We start from the raw sequence: 27,205 nt of genomic DNA, 5'->3' as shown, positions 1-27,205 counted from the left end.
ATTATCTGATGTCAAGTATGTCAGTGAGAAAAACTTTCAAGAAGGTTTGCAATTCTGCTTGTTGTTTGTTCAAAGTCACAAAGTGCTTTCATTATGAAACACTGGATGAATATAGTCTGCATATTTTGTGCTCCATTTTAAGAAAATGGACGTTTTTTATACAACTCAACGTTTATGACACAATATCTCCTGAACTACATGTTGACAATGACATAATTTTGCAGGTATGTTCAGTGAAGTTTTGCTGCATGTTGTTTTAAACATAAGATGGGTTTTTTTCATGCATCTGAATTTCTATGACATCATATTTTGTGATCTATGTGTCATATCATGATATAATCTTGCAGGTACATTCAGTGGCATATGTGAATACAGTCTACAACTATGTTATGAATAGAGTCACTATCAAAGAGGCAATAAATTAAAATTTCATGTCTGATGCTGAAGTTTTACTGCATGGACAGCAAAAATGTGCAAGTGATAAACTTTTTCCTTTCGCCATTTTGCGTGGAATGTCAGCAAGTAAAAGTTTCAAACATGTTTGAAATGACATTTAGAGTTTGTTGGAAGTCACCAAGTGACCTCAGTCTCAAAAACTGGTTGAATAAAGTCTGGGTATTTGCATGTTGTGTTATGCTGCCTCAAGACAAACACACAGTTTCTAGGCGTATTGTGTTCAATATTAACATAAGATTATACCTCTTAATGAGGAGATTATGACAGCATTTTAAGTTTTTAAATTTAGTCAATAATTTTGTGAAATGTTGAAAATCAAATTTTTTGTTGTCCCTGGGAACCATAAGATAGCCAACCTGCACCTGGGATAATCACTTAGCGACAGACATGCCTCTCTCATTGAATGTGTTTGCAGTGTTCTGATTTGACAACCAACTCATTCAGTTCAGCATGTAGCCTAAACCACGTGAACACTGCCCCTTATGTCTATCTATAACATAACAGTTCCAGTTTTTATAAAAGTCTGTTCATAGGGTTTTTAATAATAGCTGATGATGAATAGAATAATTTGGGAAAATGATAGTCAAATGTTTGTGCAGAAAATTATGAGACAAAGATGAATACAAAATTAATAAAAAAAAAATCATTTCCTCATAAATTTATACAGCCTAATCTTCATCATTATTGGATAACAATTGTAATTATTTATGAAGCTATGCCAGCTTTTTCAGCTAACCAAAGTTTTTCATAGATTATTTTATTCATATTGGTGCATTTATTTCCAGTCTGTTTATGAATTTATTCCTCCCAAAATTCATGAGAGCTTTCTTCCGTACTTTGGCCCATCACAGTTATTTCAAAATCTTCCATCAATATGCTGTTAAATGTCATTTTCTTAATGTGACCATAACGAAACCATCTTTTCCATATTTTGTTTTACAACTAGTTTGAAATATAGACTCCTGTTAAGGTTTTTAATTGATGCACCTTTTTTCATTGAGTCACATACTAATTACCACAATATATGTACCAGTTTTTCTCTCCAGGCTGGACAAGTGTAACAGAAAAAAAAACACTGCTCAGAATTAACATCATATTATTGATGCAGGGGAAACTGGAAACTCAATGGGCCAAAAGAATATTTAACAGAACTTTTACCAACAGATGGTGCTGTAAGTGTCTTAGAACTTGGGTCGGCTACAAATGACAGATGAATCATAATATGATGATTATTGTCTGATTTGCATCTTACACCATCCATAGTGTTCAATGTGCATCATTTCACAAGTTGGCAGTCAACAATTGTGGCACTGTTAGTTAGGTAAGCCCACCCACTAAGTCAAACTCATATCACATTGGGTGGGAAAAATTGGGTTTTAATTGTCCAAAGCCAAAAACAACATAAAAAGCAAAATCAGGTCAGTTTTTAACTATCCTGAGGCCAAAATCAACATAAAAAGCAAAATAATATCAGTTTCTACTTGTCATGTGACTAGCACAAGACATGTTCAATATACGTGTTCCACAACAGATTGGAACATCTCAGGAGTCCCAATCAGAATGCGTTGCGCAATGTGTGCTTTCAGTTCAGCTACATTCATAATTGGTGCACTGAACCCAACATCTTTCAGATTAACATCAGGTGAACTGGACAGCCAGGCTGTAGGGAAATAATGGCTCATAATTCTAACATTTCGCAAACACCTACGCAGCAGCTGACTAACTGGCTGTGCAATGTGTGGAAGAGCACAATCATGCATAAAAAAGATCCTGTCCAAGCTGTTGAAGGGTTGGTAGAATATTGGTGCACAGAAGACTCTCAAAGCATTTACCAGTAATGATGCAGTACCCGCAGGACTCATCTCCTAAAAAAAAAAAAAAAAAAAAAAGGGTAACACAACGATAAACAATGCCATCAACCTGCACTACACAGTCACCTTTGAAGAGTGAATTGGTACCGATTGATGTGAGTGGGGATTTTCCAATGCCCATATTCTGCAATTTTTGCATACTGACATGTCCTTGGAGATGGAAATGGGCTTAATCTGTCCACAGAATGTTCCACACCCATTCATTGTCCACTTCTATGTGAGCAAGAAATTACAGAGCAAACATTTGTGTCACTGGCAGGTCTGCTGGAAACAACTCCTGAACATGGGTGATTTTGTATGGACAGCATATATCATGTTTCATAAGATTTTATGTACCATGCTCATAGGCATGTCCAATGTTTGGGTAATTCCACATGCACTGCATGTTTGCACAACACAACTTGACCCCTCCTATAGTGCTGTGACCACATCTTCGAAAGACTTCAGGTGAGTTGTTTTCCTCCATTTACCATATCGCACTTAAAGAGAATCTATCTTTCCAAATTTTATAATAATTTTCTCCAGACCCTTAGCAGTCATTGGACCAATGCCTTTTTTCATATACTTGAGAGTCTAGAACTTCTGCAGGGCTACTGGTGCACAGTCACAATTGTTGTAAAAGAGCTTTACCAGCAGTGCATGATCCTTCTTGGAGACAGTCAGGCTGGGCATCCCAGATGCAAAGTGAGGAACAGCCATGTGCCATGTGCCTGTTGGTGCACATATTCTGACTATTGCGATCCACACGTTGGTCAAATTTTTGTTAAAATATTTATTGTTCCTTGACATTTCACCGTGCTTCAATAATATGCTGTACAAATTTGATGGCACTCTGAGCAGTAGTTTTCTTTCCTGAGTGTTTTGAACCTGGAACTTTGGACACCCTGTATGTTTCAGATAATAACTAACACGATAATTGAGACTGTATGTTGCAGCTTGGACATACTGAGACTGTATTCCGAGAGACAATGGCTCGTAGCATGGTAGTTTGGTTGGATGATGAAGGTAGAATCTTAACAAGCCTGCAGTGTCCTTCTGGAACTACACGCTACATTTCAGAAGCCATTGTTGTGGGTAATAATATTTACCTAGCATCACCATTCAACAATTATATCGGACACCTTCCCACCGAATCTCTGTTATCACAGGTAAACTTCAATCTTCCATTATTCTTTCTACGTATCCATAAAACTTAACACTGAGACAGCAAAAAATGTTTGTCCCATTGTTATTTTTATCATTTTGCTTTCATGTTAATCAATAAACATGGAAAAGGACGGGAAAGGAAGGGTGAGGGGGTGAGTGGGGTGTTGGGTGGGGGGTGGGGGATGGGGAGGGTGGTTGGGGGGGGGGGGGGGAGAGCACAAGACTGAAAACCAACTGTAAGTTGAATAAATTATCAATATTCAATATTCACATCATACAGTATTCACTTATTAAATAAATATCATTACGAAGCATTTAGTAGTCAGTCAGAAAATAGGCTTAATTCAGTATCAGAATACCCATTTTTCTTGTTCAGTTTTTTTACTTGTGTTTTATTTTTGAATGTATTTTCTCTGTGGTTCTCATGCCTCCCATTGTTCACATTCTTCATTCAAAGTTAATATAGATACACAAAATAAATAAAATCAGTTTGAAACCTTGTTATATATTATATTTCTATAAATAACTGCAGAACAATGTTTTATTTAAAAAGCAACACCTGAGTACAAGTTAAAAACATTGTGCATAGGTGGTTTCGCACAGCTTGAATGAAGGTTAAGAACTGCAGTATCAAATACACAGCTGTAGCAGTATATTTTATCAAAGATGATCGATTTTAGCCTGGGATCAGACCATCAACAGGCCCAAAAAACATCTAGCTGTCTAGTGCACTTTAACAAGTGCACACAAGTGTCTCTCAGTAATGGAACAGTCTCCACTTGATAACTGTTATTCCAAATGTGTAAATGCATAGCTGAGATGTTTTTTGGACCCAATGATTTTCTGATCCTAGATCAAAGTCAGTCACCTTTAATAACATATACTGATACAACTGTCAAACAATGGAAAATCCAGGATGGAGTGCAAAAATATGTGAGAAGGAAAGCTGCCACTCACCATATAGTGGAGACGATGAGTCGCAGATAGGCACAACAAAAAGATTTTCACACTTCAAGCTTCCGCCAGTGACCTTTGTCAACAATAGACACACATGTGCACACACACACTCATGTAAATACAACTCACACACGCAACTGCAGTCTCAGTCAACTGAAACCATACTGTGAGCACCAGCACCAGTGCATGATGGGAGTGGTGACTAGGTGAGGGAAAGGAGGAGGCTGGGGCAGGGAGGGGGAGGGATAGTATGGTGCGGATGGCAGACAGTGAAGTACTGCAGGTTAGGGGAGACGCAGGGAGGTAGGGGAGGGCAAGCAGCAGAAAAGGGAAGAAATAGAAGGAAATAAATAAAAAAAATAAAATACTGTGTGTGGTCATGGAATGACAGCTGTGTAGAGTTGGAATAGGAGCGGGTAAGGGGCTGGATGGGTGAGGGCCGTGACTAACGAAGGTTGAGGACAGGAGGGTTATAGGACCATACAATGTATTGCAGGGAAAGTTCCCATTTGTGCAATTCAGAAAAGCTGGTGTTGGTGGGAAGGATCCATATGGCACAGGCTGTGAAGCAGTCATTGGAATGAAGGATATCATGTTTAGCAATGTGTTCAGCAACAGGGTGGTCCACTTGTTTCTTGGCCACAGTTTGTCAGTGGCCATTCATGCAGACAGACAGCTTATTGGTTTTCATGACTACATAGAATGTAACACAGTGGGTGCAGCTTAGCTTGTAGTCCACACGACTGGTTTCCAGGTAGGCCTGCCTTTGATGGGATAGGTGACAATAGTGACTCAACTGCAGTAGGTGGTGGTGGGAGGATGTATGGGACAGGTCTTACGTCTAGGTCTATTACAGGTGTATGAGCCATAAGGTAAGGGATTGGGAGTAGGGAGGGGAAGGATAGTGGGCAGGACATTTCTCATTTCAGGACACAATGAGAGGGAATCGAAACCCTGATGGAGAATGTAATTCAGTAGCTCCAGTCCTGGGTGATACTGAGTTACGATGGGACTACACCTCTGTGGCCAGACGGTGGGCCTTTGGGAGATGGTGGGAGACTAGAAAGATTAAATGTGGGAGATTTGTTTTTGGACAAGGTTGGGAGGATAATTACGATCAGTGAAGGCTTCAATGAGACTCTCGGTATATTTTAAGAGGTACTGCACGTCACTGCAGATGCAACCACGGGTGGCCAGGCTGTGTGGAAGGGACTTCTTGGTATGGAATGGGTGGCAGCTGTTGAAGTGGAGGTATTGCTGATGGTTAGTAGGTTTGATATGGATGGAGGTACTGATGTAGCCATCTTTGAGGTGGAGGTCAGCATCCAGCAAGGTGGCTTTTTGGGTTGAGTAGGACCAGATGTAGCAAATGGGGGAGAAGCTGTTGAGTTTCTGGAGGAATGTGGATAGGGTGTCCTCACCTTTGATCCAGACAGCAAAGATGTCATCAATGATTCTGAACCATGTGAGGGGTTTAGGGTTTGGGAGTTTAGGAAGGATTCCTCTAGATGGCCCATGAATAGGTTGGTATAGGATGATGCCATGTGGGTGCCCATAGCCATACCCTGGATTTGTTTGTAGGTAATGCCTTCATAGGAGAAGTAATTGTGGGTGAGGATATAGTTGGTCATGGCGACTAGGAAGGACGCTGTTGGTTTGGAATCCATCGGGTGTTGAGAAAGGTAGTGTTCAATAGTGGTAAGGCCATGGGCACTAGGAATGTTAGTGTACAGGGAGGTGGCATCAGTAGTGACAAGCAGGGCACTGTGTGATAAAGGGACAGGAACTGTGGAGAGTCAGTGGGGGAAATGGTGGGTATCTTTTATGTAGTAAGGTAGGTACCGGGTAATAGGTTGCAGGTGTTGGTCTATGAGAGCAGAGGTTCTCTCATTGGGGGCACAGTAACCAGCCACAATGGGGCATCCTGGGTGGTTAGGTTTATGGACTTGAGGAAGCATGTAGAAGGTACAAGTGCAGGGAGTGGTACGGATAAGAAGAAAGATGGACTCCAAGAGGAGATTCTAGGATAGGCGTAAGGATTTGAGCAGTGACTGGAGATCCTTTTGAGTTACTGTTTTGGTGTCACTGTGGCAACGTTTGTAGATGGAAATACCTGACAGCTGGCGGAATCCCTACAACAGGTAATTTTTGGAGTTCAGAACAACAGTGGTGGAGCCTCTGTCCGCAGGTAGGATTATAATGTCAGAATCAGTCTTTAGATGGTGGACTGCGGTTCTTTCTGCACATGAATGATTTGGGGAATGATAGTGAGGCAAGGTTTGAGGTTAAGAAACTCTGGAAAGTTAACAGGGGGTGGTTTGGGGGTAGTGATGGTGGATAATGGTTTGATGAAGGAGTGAACTGAGTTAGGCAGTATCTCCCATTGGAATAATTAATGCTATACTTTCAAATTGATTAATCTCCCTGAGCCATTTCATGTATTTTTGGGTGTTTACTCCTGCATCATTCCAGTGCCACATGATATTGTATCTCATCCTACGAACCGTTCCCCACCCCAGACACCTTCTCCTTTCTATCCCATTTCATACCCGCTAATTCCACCATCCAGTCACACCTGCTGTCCCCCTTCTTCACACTTATTCACCCTCAGACCTGCTAACCACAGTTTTATGACTTCTCCCCAATTTTTATCAAGTTTTCCCTGTTTCACAATCGTCAACTCCCTCAGGTTTCTTATTGTTTCCCCCTTTTGCATCCATTTCATCTTTTTCATATATTTTTACATGTATTTGGGTGTATTTTCGTGAAATTTTTCAGATGTTATTCTACATTATTTATGTAATTTTTCGCATTTTTCCAGCACCGCGGATCCTTGCTCCTTCCATCTGCAGCAATACAGAAATGTCTCATTATCCCTAGCCAGATCCTAGCCCCACATACTGTTCCTGTGTTGTTGCTTGGTTCATGGAATCCCCCCTAATGGCTTTACCATCAAATCACCAATCTCTGGCTTCCACCCCTCCTTCCACAATGACCTCCACCTGTTCAAATTCTGCCAATCCTTACCCCTCACAAACATAGTCCTGCAAAACCATACCAATAAAGCCCAAACCTAATTGCAGTAGCTTCTCTCCATCCGCAAGATTGTCCTGCCATGCAATCCAAAATTCCTGGAACCCATAACACACACTGAAACTCTTGTCCTCCAGGAACTTCAGCAATATGCATGACGCCACCTCAGATAGCTCTCCATCCTGCTCACTTCCTACTCCTGTCAAGGAGTGCCACTGTCCACCACCTCTACAACAACCTCAAAACTTCCCCCATGCCCCTCATAGCTGACAACCCTGTCTCGCAGATCTAGTACACTTACACCACCCTCCAAAGCTCCCTCCCATCACGGCACAGAATCCAGAACCTAAACAAACCCACAACACAGTCATGAACCTTTCCTCCAGAAGGCTTAGCCTCACAGAAATATCAGTCCTTTCCAAAGGCCTCTCATCTTTTGCCCCACTCCCAAATTCCATCATGCAGGACTTGTTAAAAACCTTCTCTCCTTCTCCTGGTCCCTACAGTGGAAACACTTTTTTGCCACCAACCCTACCAATCAGACTCAACACAAGACCAATATTGAACCTTGCCTAATTCAGGTCATTCCTCCATCCAACCGTGATCCACCCCCACTGCCCCCAAACCATCCCCTGTTAACTTTCCAGAGTTTCTTAACCTCAAACCTCGCCACACTAACATTACCCAGATCCTTCAACATGCAGATTAACCTTGCATCCACATAAAGATCCACAGTTCACCATCTAATAACTGATCCTGACATTATAATCCTACCTGCGGACAAAGGCTCCACCACTGTTGTTCTGAACTGCAAGGATTACCTGGCAGAAGGACTCCACCAGTTGTCAGATACTTCCTCGTACAAACCTTGCCACAGTGACTCTATTCCAACAACCAAGCAGGATCTCCAGTCACTACTCAAATCATTAGGCCCATCCCAGAACCTCTCCCCAGAGATCATCTCTCTACTCACCCCTGCCACTCTCTGCACTCGTACCTTCTACATGCTTCCTGAAGTCCATAAACCTAACCACCCAGGACACCCCATTGTGGCTGGTTACTATGGCCCCACTGAGAGAACTCTGCTCTTGTAGACCAACACCTGTAGCCAATTACCCGGTACCTTCCCTCCTATATAAATACCTCCACTTCAACAGTTGCCAACCATTCCATACCAGGAAGTCCCTTCCACACTGCCTAGCCAGCTGTGGTTGCTGAATCTGCAGCAACAAGCACTCCCTCTCGAAATATACTGAGGGTCTCACTGAAGCCTTCACTGACTGTAATTATCCTCCTAACCTTGTACAAAAACAAATCTCCCATGCCTTATCTTTCTAGTCTCTCACCATCTCCCAAAGCCCCACCATCTGGCCACAGAGGAGAATTCCCCTCATACCTCAGTACCACTCAGCACTGGAGCTACTGAATTACATTCCCCACCATGGTTTTGATTCCCTCTCGTCATGCCCTGAAATCAGAAATGTCCTGCCCACTATCCTTCCCACCCCTCCCACAGTGGTATTCTGCCACCCACTGGACCTACACAATATACTCATCCATCCTTATACAACCCCTGCTCCTAATTCCTTACCTCTTGGCTCATACCCCTGTAATAGACCTAGATGCAAGACCTGTCCCATACATCCTCCCACCATCACCTACTCCATTCCAGTCACTAACATCACCTACCCCATCAAAGGCAGGGCTACCTGGAAAACAGTCATGTGGTCTACAAGCTAAGCTGCAAACACTGTGCTGCATTCTACGTAGGCATGACAACCAACAACTTGTCTGTCTGCATGAATGGCCACTGACAATCTGTGGCCAAGAAACAAGTGGACCACCCTGTTGCTGAACACGCTACCAAACATGACACCCCTCATTTCAATGACTGTTTCATAGCCTGTTCCCTACGGATCCTTCCTACCAACACCAGCTTTTCTGAATTGTGCAGATGGGGACTTTCCCATCAATACATCCTATGTTCCCATAACCCTCCTGACCTTGACCTTCGTTAGTCGCTGTCCTCGCCCATCCAGCCCCTTCTCTGCTCCCATTCCAGCTCTACACAGCTGTCATTTCACCTCCACACACAGTCTTTTTTAATTAATTAATTTATTTATTTATATTTCTTTCCTTTTCTCCTACTCCCCCTCCCTGCCCCAGCCTACTCCTTCTCCCCCCCCCCCCCCCCTAGTTGCCACTCCCATCATACTCCAGTGCTGCTACTCACAATATAGTTTTAGTAGCTTGAGACTGCAGTTGTGTGTGTGAGTTGTGTTTGCGTGAGTGTGTGTGCACATGTGAGGCTGTTGTTGACAAAGGCCATTGGCCAAAAGCTTTAAGTGTGACAATCTTTTTGTTGTGCCTATCTGCGACTCAGCATCTCCGCTGTATGGTGACTGATACAACTGTGTAGTTCCATAATGCAGTTCTTAACTCTTTCAGATCTACTTTCAATTTTCTGCTATGGCTCTTATGTTGGACAATGTCTGACATGTATGCATTATTGTGAAATAAGTAAGAGCTGGGGAGAATGTCTTCAGTAGAAAAATAGACTTGGAAAGGGTTAACCTTGATTACAAGTCTTTTCCTTGGTCAAATGACTTGTTGCACAGTATTTAATGATCTTGGAAAAAGTATTGAGACAGAAGGAAACAAAATCTTAAGGATAGTGAGATATTTTTTACTTGAAACAGACTGTGCGCAATGATTTTCTTACTTGGAAGTTGGCATGATGACAAGGGAGAAGGGTGGAGGGTTGAGTTTGACCTCTGGGGCTCAGATTGTAATCTAAACATCTGCATGTCCAGCCTACATCTCAATCTATAATTACATACTACAAACCACAGTTAAGTGTATTACACAGCATGCTTCTCACTGTGCCTCTTATAAATGATTTTTAACATGCCATTCACATATGGAATGGAAAAGAATGTTTGCTTAAATGCCTGTGTGTGTACTGTGATTGTCTTCATAGTCCCTGTGGGAGCAATACATAGGGAGCTGTAGCACATTCCTAGTTTCCTCACTTTTTTGTTATTCTGGACTATGATATAGCCAGTCCGACAGATCACTATAATGCTGTGCATGAATTGAAAGAAAGGTTGGTTTATTGTTGCTCTATTCAGTTATTAGAGTAGTGCTTGAAAAGAGGATTGAAATGTTATTAATATGTATAACAGTGACATGTTAGATAATATAATGGTAAAATGAATCTCTGAGAGCAGACTCAAGGTGCCAACTTAAATAACTCCATTTCAGTTCCTAAATACAATTTTTGAGCAAAAAACTGAGAACCATTTTTCCAAACATCTATTTGTTCCTAGTCAGGATCTGTGGCTGAACGGAAAGATCATTTATCACATTGCAAAAAAAAAAAAAAAAAAAAAAAAAAAAAAGGTTTTGCGAGCTTGACCATCTGTTACAAATGTAGCTCTGTTATATTCGTTATATTCAGTTATAACAGTGTATGTTAAGTTTTATGATATGTAAGGAAATGCCTATCACTAAATAATAATATGGAATGCAGAACAGCATCTACATACTTTTCTAATGTAGCAGTTATCTGCAGTGTATGTATTGCTATATTCAAATAATACTATGTAATAAAAAAAAGAGTTTCATTGGTCAGAATTACAAGCCTTCAAAAAATTAACAGAGATATGTAGTACCACTTTAGTAGTCAAGTCAGAGAGACTGACATGACCTGTCACAGGCCCATCCTGGCTCTCAGCAGACCTACTAGGAACTTTTACTTTTTAAAAAAGAAGCTAGATCTTAGGCAATTACAGATTATTTTTTTCATCACGTCAGCACTCTCACATAAATGTGTTTTCAACAATTCTTTTCAGACAGAGAGATAACAATAACATACAGTGCAGTATGACGTGCCTCCAGCATATGTGCAGTGGCTTTCATTGTAGCTAAAGAAAATGGCTTTGAATAATATGGATAAGATAATGCATGGGCAACCTCACAAACATTACTACCAATTTTTTTTTAAATAACATTTTTACCATTTTTCTTGGTAGGTAGCACAGCCAAACAACAAAATAATTCTTGACCTTGAAAATCCCTGAAAATCATCATGTGAACTTTCTTCTTCTTCTTCTTCCCCTTCATCGTCATCATTGTCCTCTTCACATATAAGATGGTCTTCACTACCATCAAGAGCATTACTTATGCCGCACTTCTTGGAAGATTTAGCAAAATTGTCTTCTCTCACTTTGGATCATAAGTGTTTTATCACTCAAACACATATTTGATTGTATGTTGTTTTAAAGCTCCCTTCGGTGTGAATTCATGTTGTGTTTCATCCGTCATCCATTTGTTCCATTCCTCTCTCATTTACACTTTAAATGGTTTATTTGTTGAGACATCAAGAGATTGCAATTGTGAAAGAAGTCCTCCCGGAATAACAGTAAGCTCTGTATTCTCCTGTCTCAGTTTCTCTTCCACATAATTTTTCAAATGAATACTAAACTGATGCAGCACAAGAAGAGAACTTGTCTTCAATAACACACCTTTTCTTCTCTCCCACAATCTGTTAAGCCATAATTTCATACCAACCTTGTCTATCCAACCCTTCTCATGTGTATGAACGAACAACACCTGGTGGTCTTTCAGAATGTTTTGGCATTGTTTTGCACTTGAAAATGACCACTGGATTAAGTTTACTAGGATCAGCACAACGTGAAAGGACAACAGCATAGAGCATTTTCCCATGTCCACTTGTTTTAATAGTTACAGTTTTTAGCACCTTTCATGGCAACAGTTCTTTACTCAGCATATCAAATATAAGAGGAGTTTCTTCCATATTTGGTAACTGGCCTAGTTCCACACTGGTATAATTTTTATGTTGAATAATAAAGTGGTGGTAAGTTAATATTTCCTCTTTGTACTCTTGTGGCATTTTCTGAGATATTTCGAAGTGAGTATTTTAATCGTTTTGTATTCATTCCAGTGTTATTCTGATGGTGTCCTTGAATCCATTTCAATATGTTATCTTCTAGTTTTGGCCATTTTGCATTCAGTCCTCTATTTACACATTTAGTCCTCCTCATTTTTTTCAATCCTTCTTTATTAGCCCGCTAATCACGAATAGTTTTCCCCGTTCGTGGAGGCCAAAATGCTGCCCAGCTGCTCTGTTTCCATGTTCTTCTGCATATGCTATTACTTATAATTTATAGCCTGCATCATATGAATACCTTTTTACTTTTTTCCGTTAAGAAACTAGCTACTAACAAAAATATTGTACTGTTATCGATAACACAAATCACTTTCAATTCACTGGCATTGTAGACTGCTTTGACACGTCTTGGGCTAGACAATGTTCTGGGTTTGTGATGGTAAGGCAGGAGTGTTAGTAAGCTTGGGAATCCTCACAACTCATGTTCATCATATCAGTGTACTGCTGCTGCACTAAGTATGTGGGACTAAATATGTGGGATAGAATGCATTTAACTTCTCAAGGAACAGTAAGAAGTTGAAATTATAAGCAGGTAAGTACACCTGCCTAATTAAGTTGTATCTGCTGTGAAAACATGATTCTGAAAATAACTTGGGGTGGGGTGGGGGGTGAGGGGGGTGGGTGGGGAGGGGTTAAAATAAAATAACACTGTTTCTACTGTTCTATGCCCTATCACACAGGTAAGTTTACATTCAAAAAGCTATGAAGTTGATTGTTCTTTGAGAATAAAATGATAAATCTTAGGCACTTACGCAGTTTCATCATTAAGAACTTTCCTTGGCTGTCATCTAAATCAGTGTCATTGTGTAGAAGACTTTTTTAATTCCACATTTTCATTTCAGCTCTGATGATATACAACTATTCTCAAGAATAAAAACTCTGCTCAGTGTATTGACAACCTAAAATAAATATAACATTGCTGCACATATGGGGTCACTGCATCTCCTTGGAAAGGAGCAGCAAAAATGATGGTGCAATACTATCATTTGAGATGTGCACTTGCTCAATATACCCCAAGGACGTCAAGACATTTAGTCATCTTGCCATAGGTGATGTTGTGCATTGTGTCTGACCGTGTACTGAACAGCAATGCAGAAGTGTGGGTTCAAGTGGCACCACAGACTAGAACTGATAACTTATATAATTTGATTTGGAACACTTCACATACTTAAATGATTTTTGCCATCACAGTACATACAGCATTGGCTTGGGCAAATTTATATTACAGTTACTGTTGCAAAATGATCAGTGCCATAAGCTGTTTACAACCAGCTGTGCTGAATATTTTTGTTTGAGAAATCATGTGCTGGTGATAATATTTTAGAATATAATATAAGTAGCCAGAACTCATATGTGAGTGTTGGGACTGACAGGTAATCTTATGTGACAGTTATGAGTCTGCAACTAAAATAATTGTAATACATTTCTTTGTGTTATCATTTTGTAAAACTTTTTATCAAGACTTTAGAGTGCTTATAAAGTACAAATACTGTTTATGTAATATAGCTTCTTTGTAGTGTAATAGAATACAAAGTTCTGAATTTTGTCATTTTGATGTCTGTCTTTTTTACAATAAACTGCTTTTCATTATGTTACAGTTTCAGTGAGGTACTAATTGTAAGATAACATGTACTTACCATGCCTGGGAAAATATTTATTGCTGCTGCAACTATAAATCTTCAGTGGAATGCAGAATTCCACCAAGGCACGAATAGTATGCAGAAAACAATTCATTTATGAATCACATGATGGAATAACTATGGTCATATTCATTTAAAAAAAAAAAAAGATCATGATGTTGGTATCATAGCATCATGACAATGTAAGTTCAGAACATTTTTAATAGTGCCTGCAGATTTCTTTATAACAACAACTTGATGTTTTTGAAAATATGAACTTTGTTAAGCACATCTTTACTAATAGAGTTCACAAATATTGTGTTATTAAGCCCCAATCCTCCAAACAAGTGCTTTAAATGAATAATAAATAAATTCATGACAAAAGTATGATCACATAAGCTCAATAGTACAGTGTGTCCACATCAATCGTTCTTGATTTTCAAATGCAATTAAAAACAAAGAACAAAAAAAAAAAGATATCTATGAGACATAGATACCCACAGTTTACAGCATCATGTAAAGTGACAAAAAATTTTGTACAAAAAATTAGAACACTTGCTCATGGGCTCCTTTCATAACCTGCAAAAGTCTAGATGATACTCTATCTCAGCCTATGTGTGTACAGGATGTCTAGGGTGCTGCAGGCTACTGCAGCCCCTGTTCATTTGCAGAGATTGCCATGGTCACATATAGGTGAGGCATACACAGCATCTCTCATATAACCCACAGGAAGAAATCCAAATGGGTTATACATGGAGATCACTTTGGGTGCTTGGTTGGCCTATCATGTCCTATCCATCGCCGTGGAAATGTTCGGTTCAGGAAGTCGTGAACATGTAAACTCAAGTGCAGTAGTGCACCATCCTGATGGAAAACTATATTTGATGGGAAAGAATCTGAGGGACACAAAATTGCTAAAGTATGTACAGCTAAACAGTTCCTGTTACCGTTTGCTCGATGAAGACAAATGGTACAACTAAGCTATCTTTCACCACATCAACAAAAGTATTGCATCACCCCGATATATCATGCAGGTGTGTTGCTATTACAACTGTACCTCTACCAATCGGTAGGTCACCTCTGACATTGCTTGTAAACATACACACTGTTACAATGGATGCTAGCTATGAGTAGAATGCTGCTCTCTAATGGATAGTAGCATTTCAGTTAAATGTAAAGTACCCACAGGGGCAAATTAAAAGGCTCTGTGGAACATTAGGGTGAATATCCATCATGCCATGAAGGACACTCATGACCAATGGTTGGGTCTGTATCATCAAGTTACACCCAGAAGGCTCATCAAGTAGGGAAGTTGTTCGATGTGTGCACCAGCATCAAAGTGAAGTGTTGTGGACAGAGAATCAGTTTCAATTGACATATGGTGTTGAGGACTTACACTGTGTAGGCTGTCCACATTCGATAGACACACAGGATGATTGATATCTATGACTTCTGAGTCATAGAAACTGAGGACTGGTTGCTCCAGAACTGAATTTGGCATTCAAAGAGGCTCCAGGATGTCATATATTGCATTAAACTGTTAGGAGATGATTGCATGTTGTGAATCTCCATTCCAAGCAACCACAGTAAACACCAATTTAAACACGATAGCACCACAGTACAGATGGGAAAAAAATCGTGCAGAATGGACACCCCAAGATTGATGTCAGGTGTTACTCATGCAGGAAATTCACATCTGTTTGTACCCTGATAACTGCAGACAATGTTTTTGGATAAAACCCAGTAATATTAAATGCCTCTGACACAGAGTCCCACATGTGCAACAAGGTGGTGGTGGTGGTGGTGTTGGTGGTGGAGTGATGCTCTAGTGCGGCATTACATGGGGCCACCTTGCACCTTTAGTGGTTGCTGAGGGCAGACTCATGGTACTGAGATGAATAGAGTGGCCTTTCTGTTACCTGGACATAAACTCAATCATGTGTGGGATCAGCTGAAACAAGCTGTATTCGGACATCAACAATGACTACATGCTCTGTGCAATTTAGGCAGATCACAATTGAAAAATTGGACAATTTAGACATGGGCTGACTTAATGATCTCATTGATGGTATGCAACAAGGACATCAAGCTTGCATCTGAGCAAGGGGATGTTCCACCACATTTTGACATTGCTTAGGAGTGCCATGAGAAGCACACCACGAGAACAGACAATTTTGTCTTTACACAAATGTTTGCCTTTTTTATTTGGTGATCTGGACAAATTGTAAATGAAGATGAACATTTGTACCAGAGCCATTTTTTTGTTTTCTACGTAATTAATTTTTAAATAAAGGAGTGATGCAAAACTTCCATTGGTATGTTTGTTTGGTGTTTTGCCCTGTCTGGTCCAACAACTCAATAGCAGCTTTGTGGTGAGGCTGCAAGTCATTTTGCTCAGTTCATGCACAATTAGAAATTTGTAAGCAAGCAATTTAGTTTATGCAACACCTTGGGAACTGTTGAGCAAGAGAAGTTCAGGTCTTGTTGTGTTGACTGGTGAACTGACTTCGGGGGGCTAATTCAGAAGATTGTAATCTCCTCTACAATTTCATTAGATGAGCATTTCCTGGCAGAACCTATTTGTTTGCACTCCCAATGGCTGACATCTGGTGGTTCCCCTTGAATTTCATGTCAGAAATTTCTTTGGACAGCAATGGGTGATTTTGTTCCCACATACCACACCATGTTTGTTGTTGTTGTTGTCATCAGTCCTGAGACTGGTTTGATGCAGCTCTCCATGCTACTCTATCCTGTGCAAGCTGCTTCATCTCCCAGTACCTACTGCAACCTACATCCTTCTGAATCTGCTTAGTGTACTCATCTCTCGGTCTCCCTCTACGATTTTTACCCTCCACGCTGCCCTCCAATGCTAAATTTGTGATCCCTTGATGCCTCAAAACATGTCCTACCAACCGATCCCTTCTTCTAGTCAAGTTGTGCCACAAACTTCTCTTCTCCCCAATCCTATTCAATACCTCCTCATTAGTTACGTGATCTATCCACCTTATCTTCAGTATTCTTCTGTAGCACCACATTTCGAAAGCTTCTATTCTCTTCTTGTCCAAACTAGTTATCGTCCATGTTTCACTTCCATACATGGCTACACTCCAAACAAATACTTTCAGAAACGACTTCCTGATACATAAATCTATATTCGATGTTAACAAATTTCTCTTCTTCAGAAACGCTTTCCTTGCCATTGCCAGTCTACATTTTATATCCTCTCTACTTCGACCATCATCAGTTATTTTACTTCCTAAATAGCAAAACTCATTTACTACTTTAAGTGTCTCATTTCCTAATCTAATTCCCTCAGCATCACCCGATTTAATTTGACTACATTCCATTATCCTCGTTTTGCTTTTGTTAATGTTCATCTTATATCCTCCTTTCAAGACACTGTCCATTCCGTTCAACTGCTCTTCCAAGTCCTTTGCCGTCTCTGACAGAATTACAATGTCATCGGCGAACCTCAAAGTTTTTACTTCGTCTCCATGAATTTTAATACCTGCTCCAAATTTTTCTTTTGTTTCCTTTACTGCTTGCTCAATATACAGATTGAATAACATCGGGGAGAGGCTACAACCCTGTCTCACTCCTTTCCCAACCACTGCTTCCCTTTCATGCCCCTCGACTCTTATTACTGCCATCTGGTTTCTGTACAAATTATAAATAGCCTTTCGCTCCCTGTATTTTACACCTGCCACCTTTAGAATTTGAAAAAGAGTATTCCAGTCAACATTGTCAAAAGCTTTCTCTAAGTCTACAAATGCTAGAAACGTAGGTTTGCCTTTTCTTAATCTTTCTTCTAAGATAAGTCGTAAGGTCAGTATTGCCTCACATGTTCCAACATTTCGACGGAATCCAAACTGATCCTCCCCGAGGTCTGCATCTACCAGTTTTTCCATTCGTCTATAAAGAATTCGCGTTAGTATTTTGCAGCCGTGGCTTATTAAACTGATAGTTCGGTAATTTTCACATCTGTCAGCACCTGCTTTCTTTGGGATTGGAATTATTATATTCTTCTTGAAGTCTGAGGGTATTTCGCCTGTCTCATACATCTTGCTCACCAGCTGGTAGAGTTTTGTCATGACTGGCTCTCCCAAGGCCGTCAGTAGTTCTAATGGAATGTTGTCTACTCCGGGGGCCTTGTTTCGACTCAGGTCTTTCAGTGCTCTGTCAAACTCTTCACGCAGTATCGTATCTCCCATTTCGTCTTCATCTACATCCTCTTCTATTTCCATAATATTGTCCTCAAGTACATCGCCCTTGTATAAACCTTCTATATACTCCTTCCACCTTTCTGCCTTCCCTTCTTTGCTTAGAACTGGGCTGCCATCTGAGCTCTTGATATTCACACACGTGGTTCTCTTCTCTCCAAAGGTCTCTTTAATTTTCCTGTAGGCAGTATCTATCTTACCCCTAGTGAGATAAGCTTCTACATCCTTACATTTGTCCTCTAGCCATCCATGTTTAGCCACTTTGCACTTCCTGTCGATCGCATTTTTGAGACGTTTGTATTCCTTTTTGCCTGCTTCATTTACTGCATTTTTATATTTTCTCCTTTCATCAATTAAATTCAATATTTCTTCTGTTACCCAAGGATTTCTAGCAGCCCTCGTCTTTGTACCTACTTTATCCTCTGCTGCCTTCACTACTACATCCCTCAGAGCTACCCATTCTTCTTCTACTGTACTTCTTTCCCCTATTCCAGTCAATTGTTCCCTTATGCTCTCTCTGAAACTCTGTACAACCTCTGGTTCTTTCAGTTTATCCAGGTCCCATCTCCTTAATTTCCCACATTTTTGCAGTTTCTTCAGTTTTAATCTACAGGTCATAACCAATAGATTGTGGTCAGAGTCCACATCTGCCCCTGGAAATGTCTTACAACTTAAAACCTGGTTCCTAAATCTCTGTCTTACCATTATATAATCTATCTGATACCTTTTAGTATCTCCAGGGTTCTTCCACGTATACAACCTTCTTTCATGGTGATTTTAAAATCCGAGTTCATGTGGACACTGCATCTTATTCAAGTGTAGCTTTCATTTATTGAAAGTTCTGATAAATCAACACACTGGCATGATGGAATAATATTTACATTTTTCAGTTACATGGTATTTTCCAGGACTTGAGTAAGTAGTAGGACTGTCAAACGAGCTTTCCTTTGAGTTTTTGTTGTTGTTTTGGCTCCACATTCTACATCTTCCACTTCCTCATTCCTCTTTTCCTTGTTTCTCTGTCCCTATTTCTTACTTTTCATGCTTTCGTCAGATTTCTATATTGTGTCTCGTACACTGATTGTTTCCTAAATGTCGCTTTACATGGGCTCCGCCTTTTCATAAAACTTCTTTATAGCTATTCACTGTGTCAATATCTCATTTCCTTAAAATAAATGAAAAATATTCCTACGTATGATTTTTTTTTTGTTTATTACTTTACACTGTTACTGTTACCAGTGTTCTGAAAGAGATCTGTAAGGGACCACTCGTTACATGGGTCAATATAAGGATTGAAATCAAAGTTAGAAAGAATTAAAGTGAGGACAATCTGTTTTTATTAAAACAGCATTAAATTCTTGATGTTCTAAGTTTACAGTTTTGTATGTAGTCAACACACCAATGAAGGATGTGGATGACTCTTCAAGGCCAGGGTGATGATACTGGGTTATCTGAGGAGTTCTGGTTGGTGGCTATTATTCTGTGAAGTATTTAAGAAATTTTCTAATAAGGTAAATCCAGAATGGAATCAACCACAGAGACAGAAGTATTATTTGGTGTTTCACAAGCAAAAGTACAGGAGTGTTGTTGTAAATAATATACATTAATGACTTATGTTATTCATTTACGTAACCTGACAGAATTACGTCTTTCGTCTAACTGGGAATTCTACATATTTTATATCTAATATAGAATACTACAATTAGAAATTGCTGCAGTGTACACAAAAGACACTGTTTACATTCTTTATTACAAGCATACCAGTAAATACAAAATTAATATAGGTTTAAACCAAGCACTAGCAACAATGGGTGTGATAGGAAGGGTTTGAAGATGGAAAGATACACAAACATGATCCACAATTAATGAAGATAGAGGAAAAAGTGGTGTCTCAGATAGAAAAAAAATTAACTTGAAAAACTCAAACAATAGAAAATCCAGGATGAACTGAAACAATATTACGATTCAGTGTGGGCATGACAACCAACAAGCTGTCTGTCCAAATAAATGGCTCCCGACAAACTGTGGCCAAGAAACAACTGGACCACTCTGCTGTCAAGTGCGCCACCAAATATGACATTCTTCATTTCAATGACTGCTTTACAGTGTGTGCCATATGGATCATTCCCACCAACACCTGCTTTTCTTAACTGCATAGGTGGGAACTCTTCCTGCATTATATCCTACATTCCCAAACCCTCCTGACCTCAACCTTTGTTAGTCAATGTCCTCAACCATCTAGCCCCTCCCCTGCTCCCATCCTTGCACTACAGAGCCCTCAGTCCACCAATGCACCCAATCTTTTTACTTCCCTCCTTTTCCACTACCCTCCACCTCTCCCCTGTCCACCATCTAACCTCCACGACTGCACATAGCTGCCCTACTCTCTCTCCACAGCAGCACTTCACTGTCCCCCACCCCTTACCCTGCTATCCCCCCCCCCCTCTCTGCCCCAGCCTTCTAATTACCCCACCCACCTATCTCTCCCATCATGCACTGCCACTGCTGCTCATAGTGTGGCTTCAGTTGCCAGAGACTGTAGTCTCTCTCTCGTGTGTGTGTGTGTGTGTGTGTGTGTTGTGTGTGTGTTGTTGTTGTTGTTGTTGGCAGAAAGCTTATTTTGTAACAGTCTTTCTGGTGCGTTTATCTGAGACTCAGCATCTCCGCTATATGGTAAGTAGCAACTATCTTTCATAATACTGTAACTAGGAAAACTGCTGACAGTGGGATTATTAGCCATTATCTTAATTGTTTGGGGAAATGTTATGAGGGTCACAGAAGCAAGTGCTTCAGATTCTTAAAATCAAAAGGGTATTTAATAGCAGAGTGCAGGGTAGCTTGTATCAGAGATAGACGGCAGCAACAGAGAAGTTTGTGAATGTTCTTGCTCTACTATTGAACACATCTAGGATACCAGATAAGTGTGATCTCATGTTTTGATTATGTTGAGATGAAAGATTTTTACTCTCTAATGTGAGGTACTGACTTGCTTGTGCACTGTGGAGACAATGAAGTAGATGTAGCATATGGTAGTCGTGTAACTTATGTGGGCGCAATCAACCTAACTGGGTGTACAAAGCACTGACATAGTCATAAAGAGGAATGTTGGAGATGCAATGCACAAGCATTCATGGTTAACTCTAACCATCTGGTGTTTTCAGTACTTGTGTCATGTTGGATTACATTGCAATAGAGGTGGTTTGGAAAAATGATTGATTGCTCAAGTTTCATGTTTGTTAATCCATACCTTTCCTCTAGTGGTCACAATAATTATCTAACATGACAATTAATAATTATTTATTTCAAGAACAAAATATCTTAAAAATTTGTTGTTGCTAATGCTAACAAGTTTCCTATAAATTATAGCTTTTCGTTTACACTACTGGCCATTAAAATTGCTACACCAAGAAGAAATGCAGATGATAAACAGGTATTCATTGAACAAATATATTATACTAGAACTGACATGCAATTTGGGTGCATAGATCCTGAGAAATCAGTGCCCAGAACTACCACCTCTGTCTGTAATAATGATCTTGATACACGTGGGCATTGAATCAAACAGAGCTTGTATGGCGTATACAAGTACAGCTGCCCATGCAGCTTCAACACGATACTACAGTTCATCAAGAGTAGTGACTGGCGTATTGTGACGAGCCAGTTGCTCGGCCACCATTGACCAGGCATTTTCAGTTGGTGAGAAATCTGCAGAATGTGCTGTCCAGGGCAGCAGTCAAACATTTTCTGTATCCAGAAAGGCCCGTACAGAACCTGTAACATGCGGTCATGCATTATCCTGCTGAAATGTAGGGTTTCACAGGGATCGAATGAAGGGTAGAGCCATGGGTTATAACACATCTGAAATGTAATGTCCACTGTTCAGAGTGCCATCAATTCGAACAAGAGGTGACCAAGACGTGTAACCAATGGCACCCCATACCATCACGCTGGGTGATATGCCAGTATGGCGATGATGAATACACATTTCCAATGTCTGTTCACCTCAACGTCGCCAAACACGGATGCGACCATCATGATGCTGTAAACAGAACCTGGATTCATCTGGAAAAATTACGTTTTTTCCATTTGTGCACCCAGGTTCGTCGTTGAGTACACCATCGCAGGTGCTCCTGTCTGTGACGCAGTGTCAAGAGTAACCGCAGCCATGGTCTCCGAGCTGCTAGTCCATGCTGCTGCAAATGTCATCGAACTGTTCATGCAGATGGTTGTTGTCTTGCAAACGTCCCCATCTGTTGATTCAGGGATCGAGACGTGGCTGCACGATCCATTACAGCCATGCGGATAAGATGCCTGTCATCTCGACTGCTAGCGATACGAGGCCGTTGGGATCCACGACGGCATTCTGTATTAGCCTCCTGAACCCACCGATTCCATATTCTGCTAATAGTCATTGGATCTCGACCAACATGAGCAGCAATGTCGCGATATGATAAATCACGATAGGCTACAATCCGACCTTTATCAAAGTCGGAAACGTGGTGGTACATATTTCTCCTCCTTACACAAGGCATCACAACAACGTTTCACCAGGCAATGCCGGTCAAATGCTGTTTGTGTATGAGAAATCGGTTGGAAACTTTACTTATGTCAGCACATTGTAAGTGTTGGCACTGGCGCCAACCTTGTCTGAATGCTCTTAAAAGCTAATCATTTGCATATCACAGCATCTTCTTCCTGTCAGTTAAATTTCGCGTGTGTAGCATGTCATCTTTGTGGTTTACCAATTTTAATGGCCAGTAATGTATTAAATTTTTGTACAACCTTCTAGACACATTTAGTATATCTGGTCCATATTACTCTCACATGTGAGCTACACATGGCTTTGTATTACTTTTCACTCAAGTCACTGCAATCTGTTAGACACACTTGGTACAAGTGATTTCTGTTTTATGCACACATTTTCCACACATGGCTTTGTGGCACTTTACACAGTTCTCTCTGGTCTTTTTGCCTTTGCAGAGGCTAATTTGACTCTTCCTCTGCTTCAGTCTCATATCCTCTTTCATTACATAATGTTCTCGTTCTTTCAATCCCTTGAGTTCATTCGTCAGCTAAAATACAAACTTCTTCCTTTCCATTTCCTTGTTCATTACTATGTTGTAGATGACCGTGCATTTATTGCCACCATATCAAAGATGACATAGAAGATATGTATTTGCCATTTCCTACATGCAACCTCCGTAGTATATTTACGGGTCATTTGATCAACCACATCCATCCCATACATTGTTTCATTGTAAATGTAGTAATTTTAGGTTTCTTCTTGTTGCTATTTCAGCATGCACTGTACTCAGAAGAATGACTTTTTATTCTTCTTTCCTTGGTATACACTCGTGATGCATTTTTGTGTTACTAGTCTGGTGCAGGATGGTGGTGGAGTGTATTTCAGCATTGGGCTTCCTTACTTAATTGGGGATTTCATGAAAGATCTTGTTCATTATACCAACTAATGAAGTTTTCTTTTCTTTGAGTTTGTTAACAAGTGGAAGAGACACAAAGTTGTTGTCTTGTCTTCACATTGCTTCCTTGATTTACAAATGGTTCCACGAGACGCAAAATGACGAACTCTCCAAGTGTCTGCTTCTCTCTATGCGTGTCCTCTTTGCCAAGATATGGGAAACTATATATGTCATTACATTGATAGCCAATCAGAATTTGAGACCATATGTGGTTGCTTTATCGGACATGAACTGAGTGAATCAGCATCTTGTTTTGCTTGATAATAGTTGCTCTTCAATGGTTGTATTTTCTCCACGGCAGTAAGAACAAATAGTGTTTTCAATGAAATTTCCCAAAATTTCAGGTAAAAAGCAAATATGTTGGCTGCCAGGCATCCAGCTTGGGTTGTTTTGTCATCAAAACAGAGAAATCTGGGAAGTTCCCAAAATCTCTCTCTTGGCATTATTCCTTGATAAAACTAGAGATCATTTACAGACATACATTTTGTACAAATGACATCACAAGCATACATAATGGGTATTATATTTTTCCAGTTCCTCAAGTGACACAGTCCAGTCATTTTTTAGTACTTTGAGCATTTGATGTATTTATTCATGAGACACTGCATTGCTTTATTGAAAATAAGACTAAAAGCACTGGTGACAGTCATCTATGAGTTGGTAACCATAAGCAGTGAGTGGGATCTCTTCCCCCTTTACAACATCCATAGCTGACTTACTTCCAGAAGATGAAAAATTGGCACTGTACCACACAACATTCTTTGTAGATGCTTCCAACTGTGCCTGCTGTGATAAAAGAGGTGATGTTTGATGTAGATCAGCATATGAATTATCTTCCACTAATTGCTCCTCATTGTCTCAGGTACATAATCATCATCTACATATGCGAAGTCAATTTCCAATTCAGCTTTCGAATGCTCTGAGAGATGTAACACCACTTCTTCAGAAAGTCCATACTGATGATACATGTTCAAAAATGTGTTTCATGGACAAAGATTGTTATCTGAATGACACAAACAAACTGGGGGAGACTGGAATTTACATATGCCAAGTTGCAAAGAATAAGCAGCAACTGCACTGCATTACTGCTGACTTTAGCCACTTCACTGTTGGATATTACATATAACCAGAAGAGAAATTAAAGTAGAGTCAAATTGACCTTTCCCACAATTCTAGGTATATTTAATGAAATGTCGAAGAAAATATAAATATTTTGTAAATCCTAATACATCATTTAAAGAGGAGGAAAAAATTAGGAAAGCCATATGATTTCATTAATGAAGTAAATAAACTGGATAGGACAATGAAGGAAAAATGTATGACAGAGATCACTTTGACCACTTTCACAATACTAGAGTTAAGCCTCAGGTTTTGCATCGATGTAGCCACTGAAGACAGATCATTCATCTGAACAATTGCGGTATTCGTATTTTCAGGTTTGGCACTTTGGCAAAGTTGGAGATCATTGGCATAGAAATGATATTTGCACAAGGACAGAACTGACAGGGTATCATTGACATACAAGGGAAACAAAAGTGACCAAAGATTGAACCCTGTAGCACTCCTAAAAGAACGTGCTCCTATGATAACTTTTTATTCCTCTAGACAACACACAGCTGTAATTCAAGTGACTTTTAAACCACTTTAGCACACTATCTCAGAATTTTAGCTGTTGTATTTTTCTGAACAGTTACTGCTATTGAAAGCTAAGCTGAACTCTACTAGAGTCAATGCTGTGGACTCACAGTTATTCAAAGTATATTTAAGGTCATCAGTCATGTTAATTAATGAAAAGTTTGTGCTACATTGTTTATGGATGGTGCATGTAGTAATGCATGTATTATCAGTGAGTGTCCTGTCCCTGTGCAGAAAGGGGAAGATGGGTGATCTATCCAAGTTTGATTGAGGCTGTGATGGCCTGGATGCTCGGCACGAGCATTCTGGAAACTGCACAATTTGTTTGGTGTTGGAAGAGTGCTGTGGTGAGCGCCTTCAACACATGATGAAACAATGTCCAGATGTTGTTGGGCTGGGCAGCCACCCTTCATTACAGAGGTCGGACATTTTAGACTGGGCAAATTGGTAAAACAGGACAGGTGCTGAACTGTGGTGGAACTAACATCAGATTTTAATGTTGGGCAGAGTGTCTGACCAAATACTCCCGACAACAGGCCACCAGACGTGACTGCTCATGCATGTGCCATTGTTAACACCATGACATCGGCAACTACGACTAAAATGTCAACGTAACTATCGGCACTGGACATTGGCAGAGTGTTGCACAGTCTGATGAATTCTGACACCTTGTTCATCATGCAATGGGAGGGCACGAATCCATCATCTTCCGGGGAAACAGCTCCTTGACACTTGTACTGCAGGACAGACACATTCTGGCGGCAACTCCAGTATCCTCTGCTAACATTCACATGGGCATCCCTGAGTCCAGTGGAGCTCATGCAAGGCACAACAGCCAAGAGGTATCATACATTGGCTGCAGATCACATAGACCCTTCATAGCAATCAGATGTGTGCAACTCTCTCCAGCAATCTACTAAGACCTCATTGCTTCTACGCCACAACATGCCATTGATGTTATCTATGCCAAAGGTGGACATACTAGCTATTCAGTAGGTGGCCATAGTGTATATTCTATCACAAGAGAAAATTTAAGTATGTCTGTTAGGACAGATACAAAGCTACCAGCAATGTTTCATTCATGTGTGTGCTAATACCATCGTTGACTACCACTTCAGAAGAGTTTCTCATTATTGCTTTTCTTGTTGTATTTATTATAATATGTTTTAAGTAGAAGGTTTCATGGTTAGTTATGTAGTTGTTTTAAGTAGAAGGTTTCATGGTTAGTTATGTAGTCCGGGGATTGTTGTGGGCAATAGTTCTTTGCAGCATAATGGTTGACTAGCGCAGAGAAAAATTCATTCAGTTTGTCAGTTGAGACCTGAAAAATAGTTTCTGATGATGTCTTTCCAGCACCCAAGCTACAGAGATACTTCCACAGAACCAAGGACATTGTATCACTGCACACAAAAGGAATTAGCATTGCCAATTTTGGCAATGCGAACACACTGCTTTACCAGTTTTGATGCTTTCTGTATTCTTCGTAGTGTCCTTGACACGTCTATGAGCAGCCTTCCTATTCCACATGTTAATCTGTATGGATATTCTGCAAATCACGCTTTACTGCCTGGAAGAGGGTTCATTGAGCCACCATCACAATAATTCTCTATTATTCCACTCTCGAAAAGTGTGCGGAAAAAACAAACACTTATACTTTTCTGTGCTAGCTCTGATTTGCGTTATTATATTATGATGATCATTTCTCCCTGTGTATGTCAACATCAACAAAATATTTTCATAATTGGAGGAGAAAGGTGGTGACTGAAATTTCATTAGAAGATTCTGCCACAGCAAGAAACACCTTTGTTTTACTGGC

At 40.1% G+C, this 27,205-nt stretch overlaps 1 protein-coding gene across 5 annotated transcripts in view; it reads left to right on the top strand.

Annotated features, from left to right (window-relative positions):
• Positions 1–14,025, top strand: part of LOC126267438 (adipocyte plasma membrane-associated protein Hemomucin-like) — a 250,578-nt gene extending 236,553 nt beyond the window's left edge. For all 5 annotated transcript variants that reach the window (XM_049972700.1, XM_049972703.1, XM_049972702.1 and 2 more), the window contains 2 exons: positions 3,263–3,475; positions 13,278–14,025. In XM_049972700.1, coding sequence (XP_049828657.1) covers positions 3,263–3,475; positions 13,278–13,283 — 219 coding nt within the window. In that variant the 3' untranslated portion in view covers positions 13,284–14,025. The remainder of the gene's footprint in view (positions 1–3,262; positions 3,476–13,277) is intronic.
• Positions 14,026–27,205: the final 13,180 nt, after the last annotated feature.

This window comes from Schistocerca gregaria, chromosome 4, assembly GCF_023897955.1.
Source record: "Schistocerca gregaria isolate iqSchGreg1 chromosome 4, iqSchGreg1.2, whole genome shotgun sequence".
NCBI lineage: Eukaryota > Metazoa > Arthropoda > Insecta > Orthoptera > Acrididae > Schistocerca > Schistocerca gregaria.
This window is presented reverse-complemented; position numbering and strand designations above follow the sequence as displayed.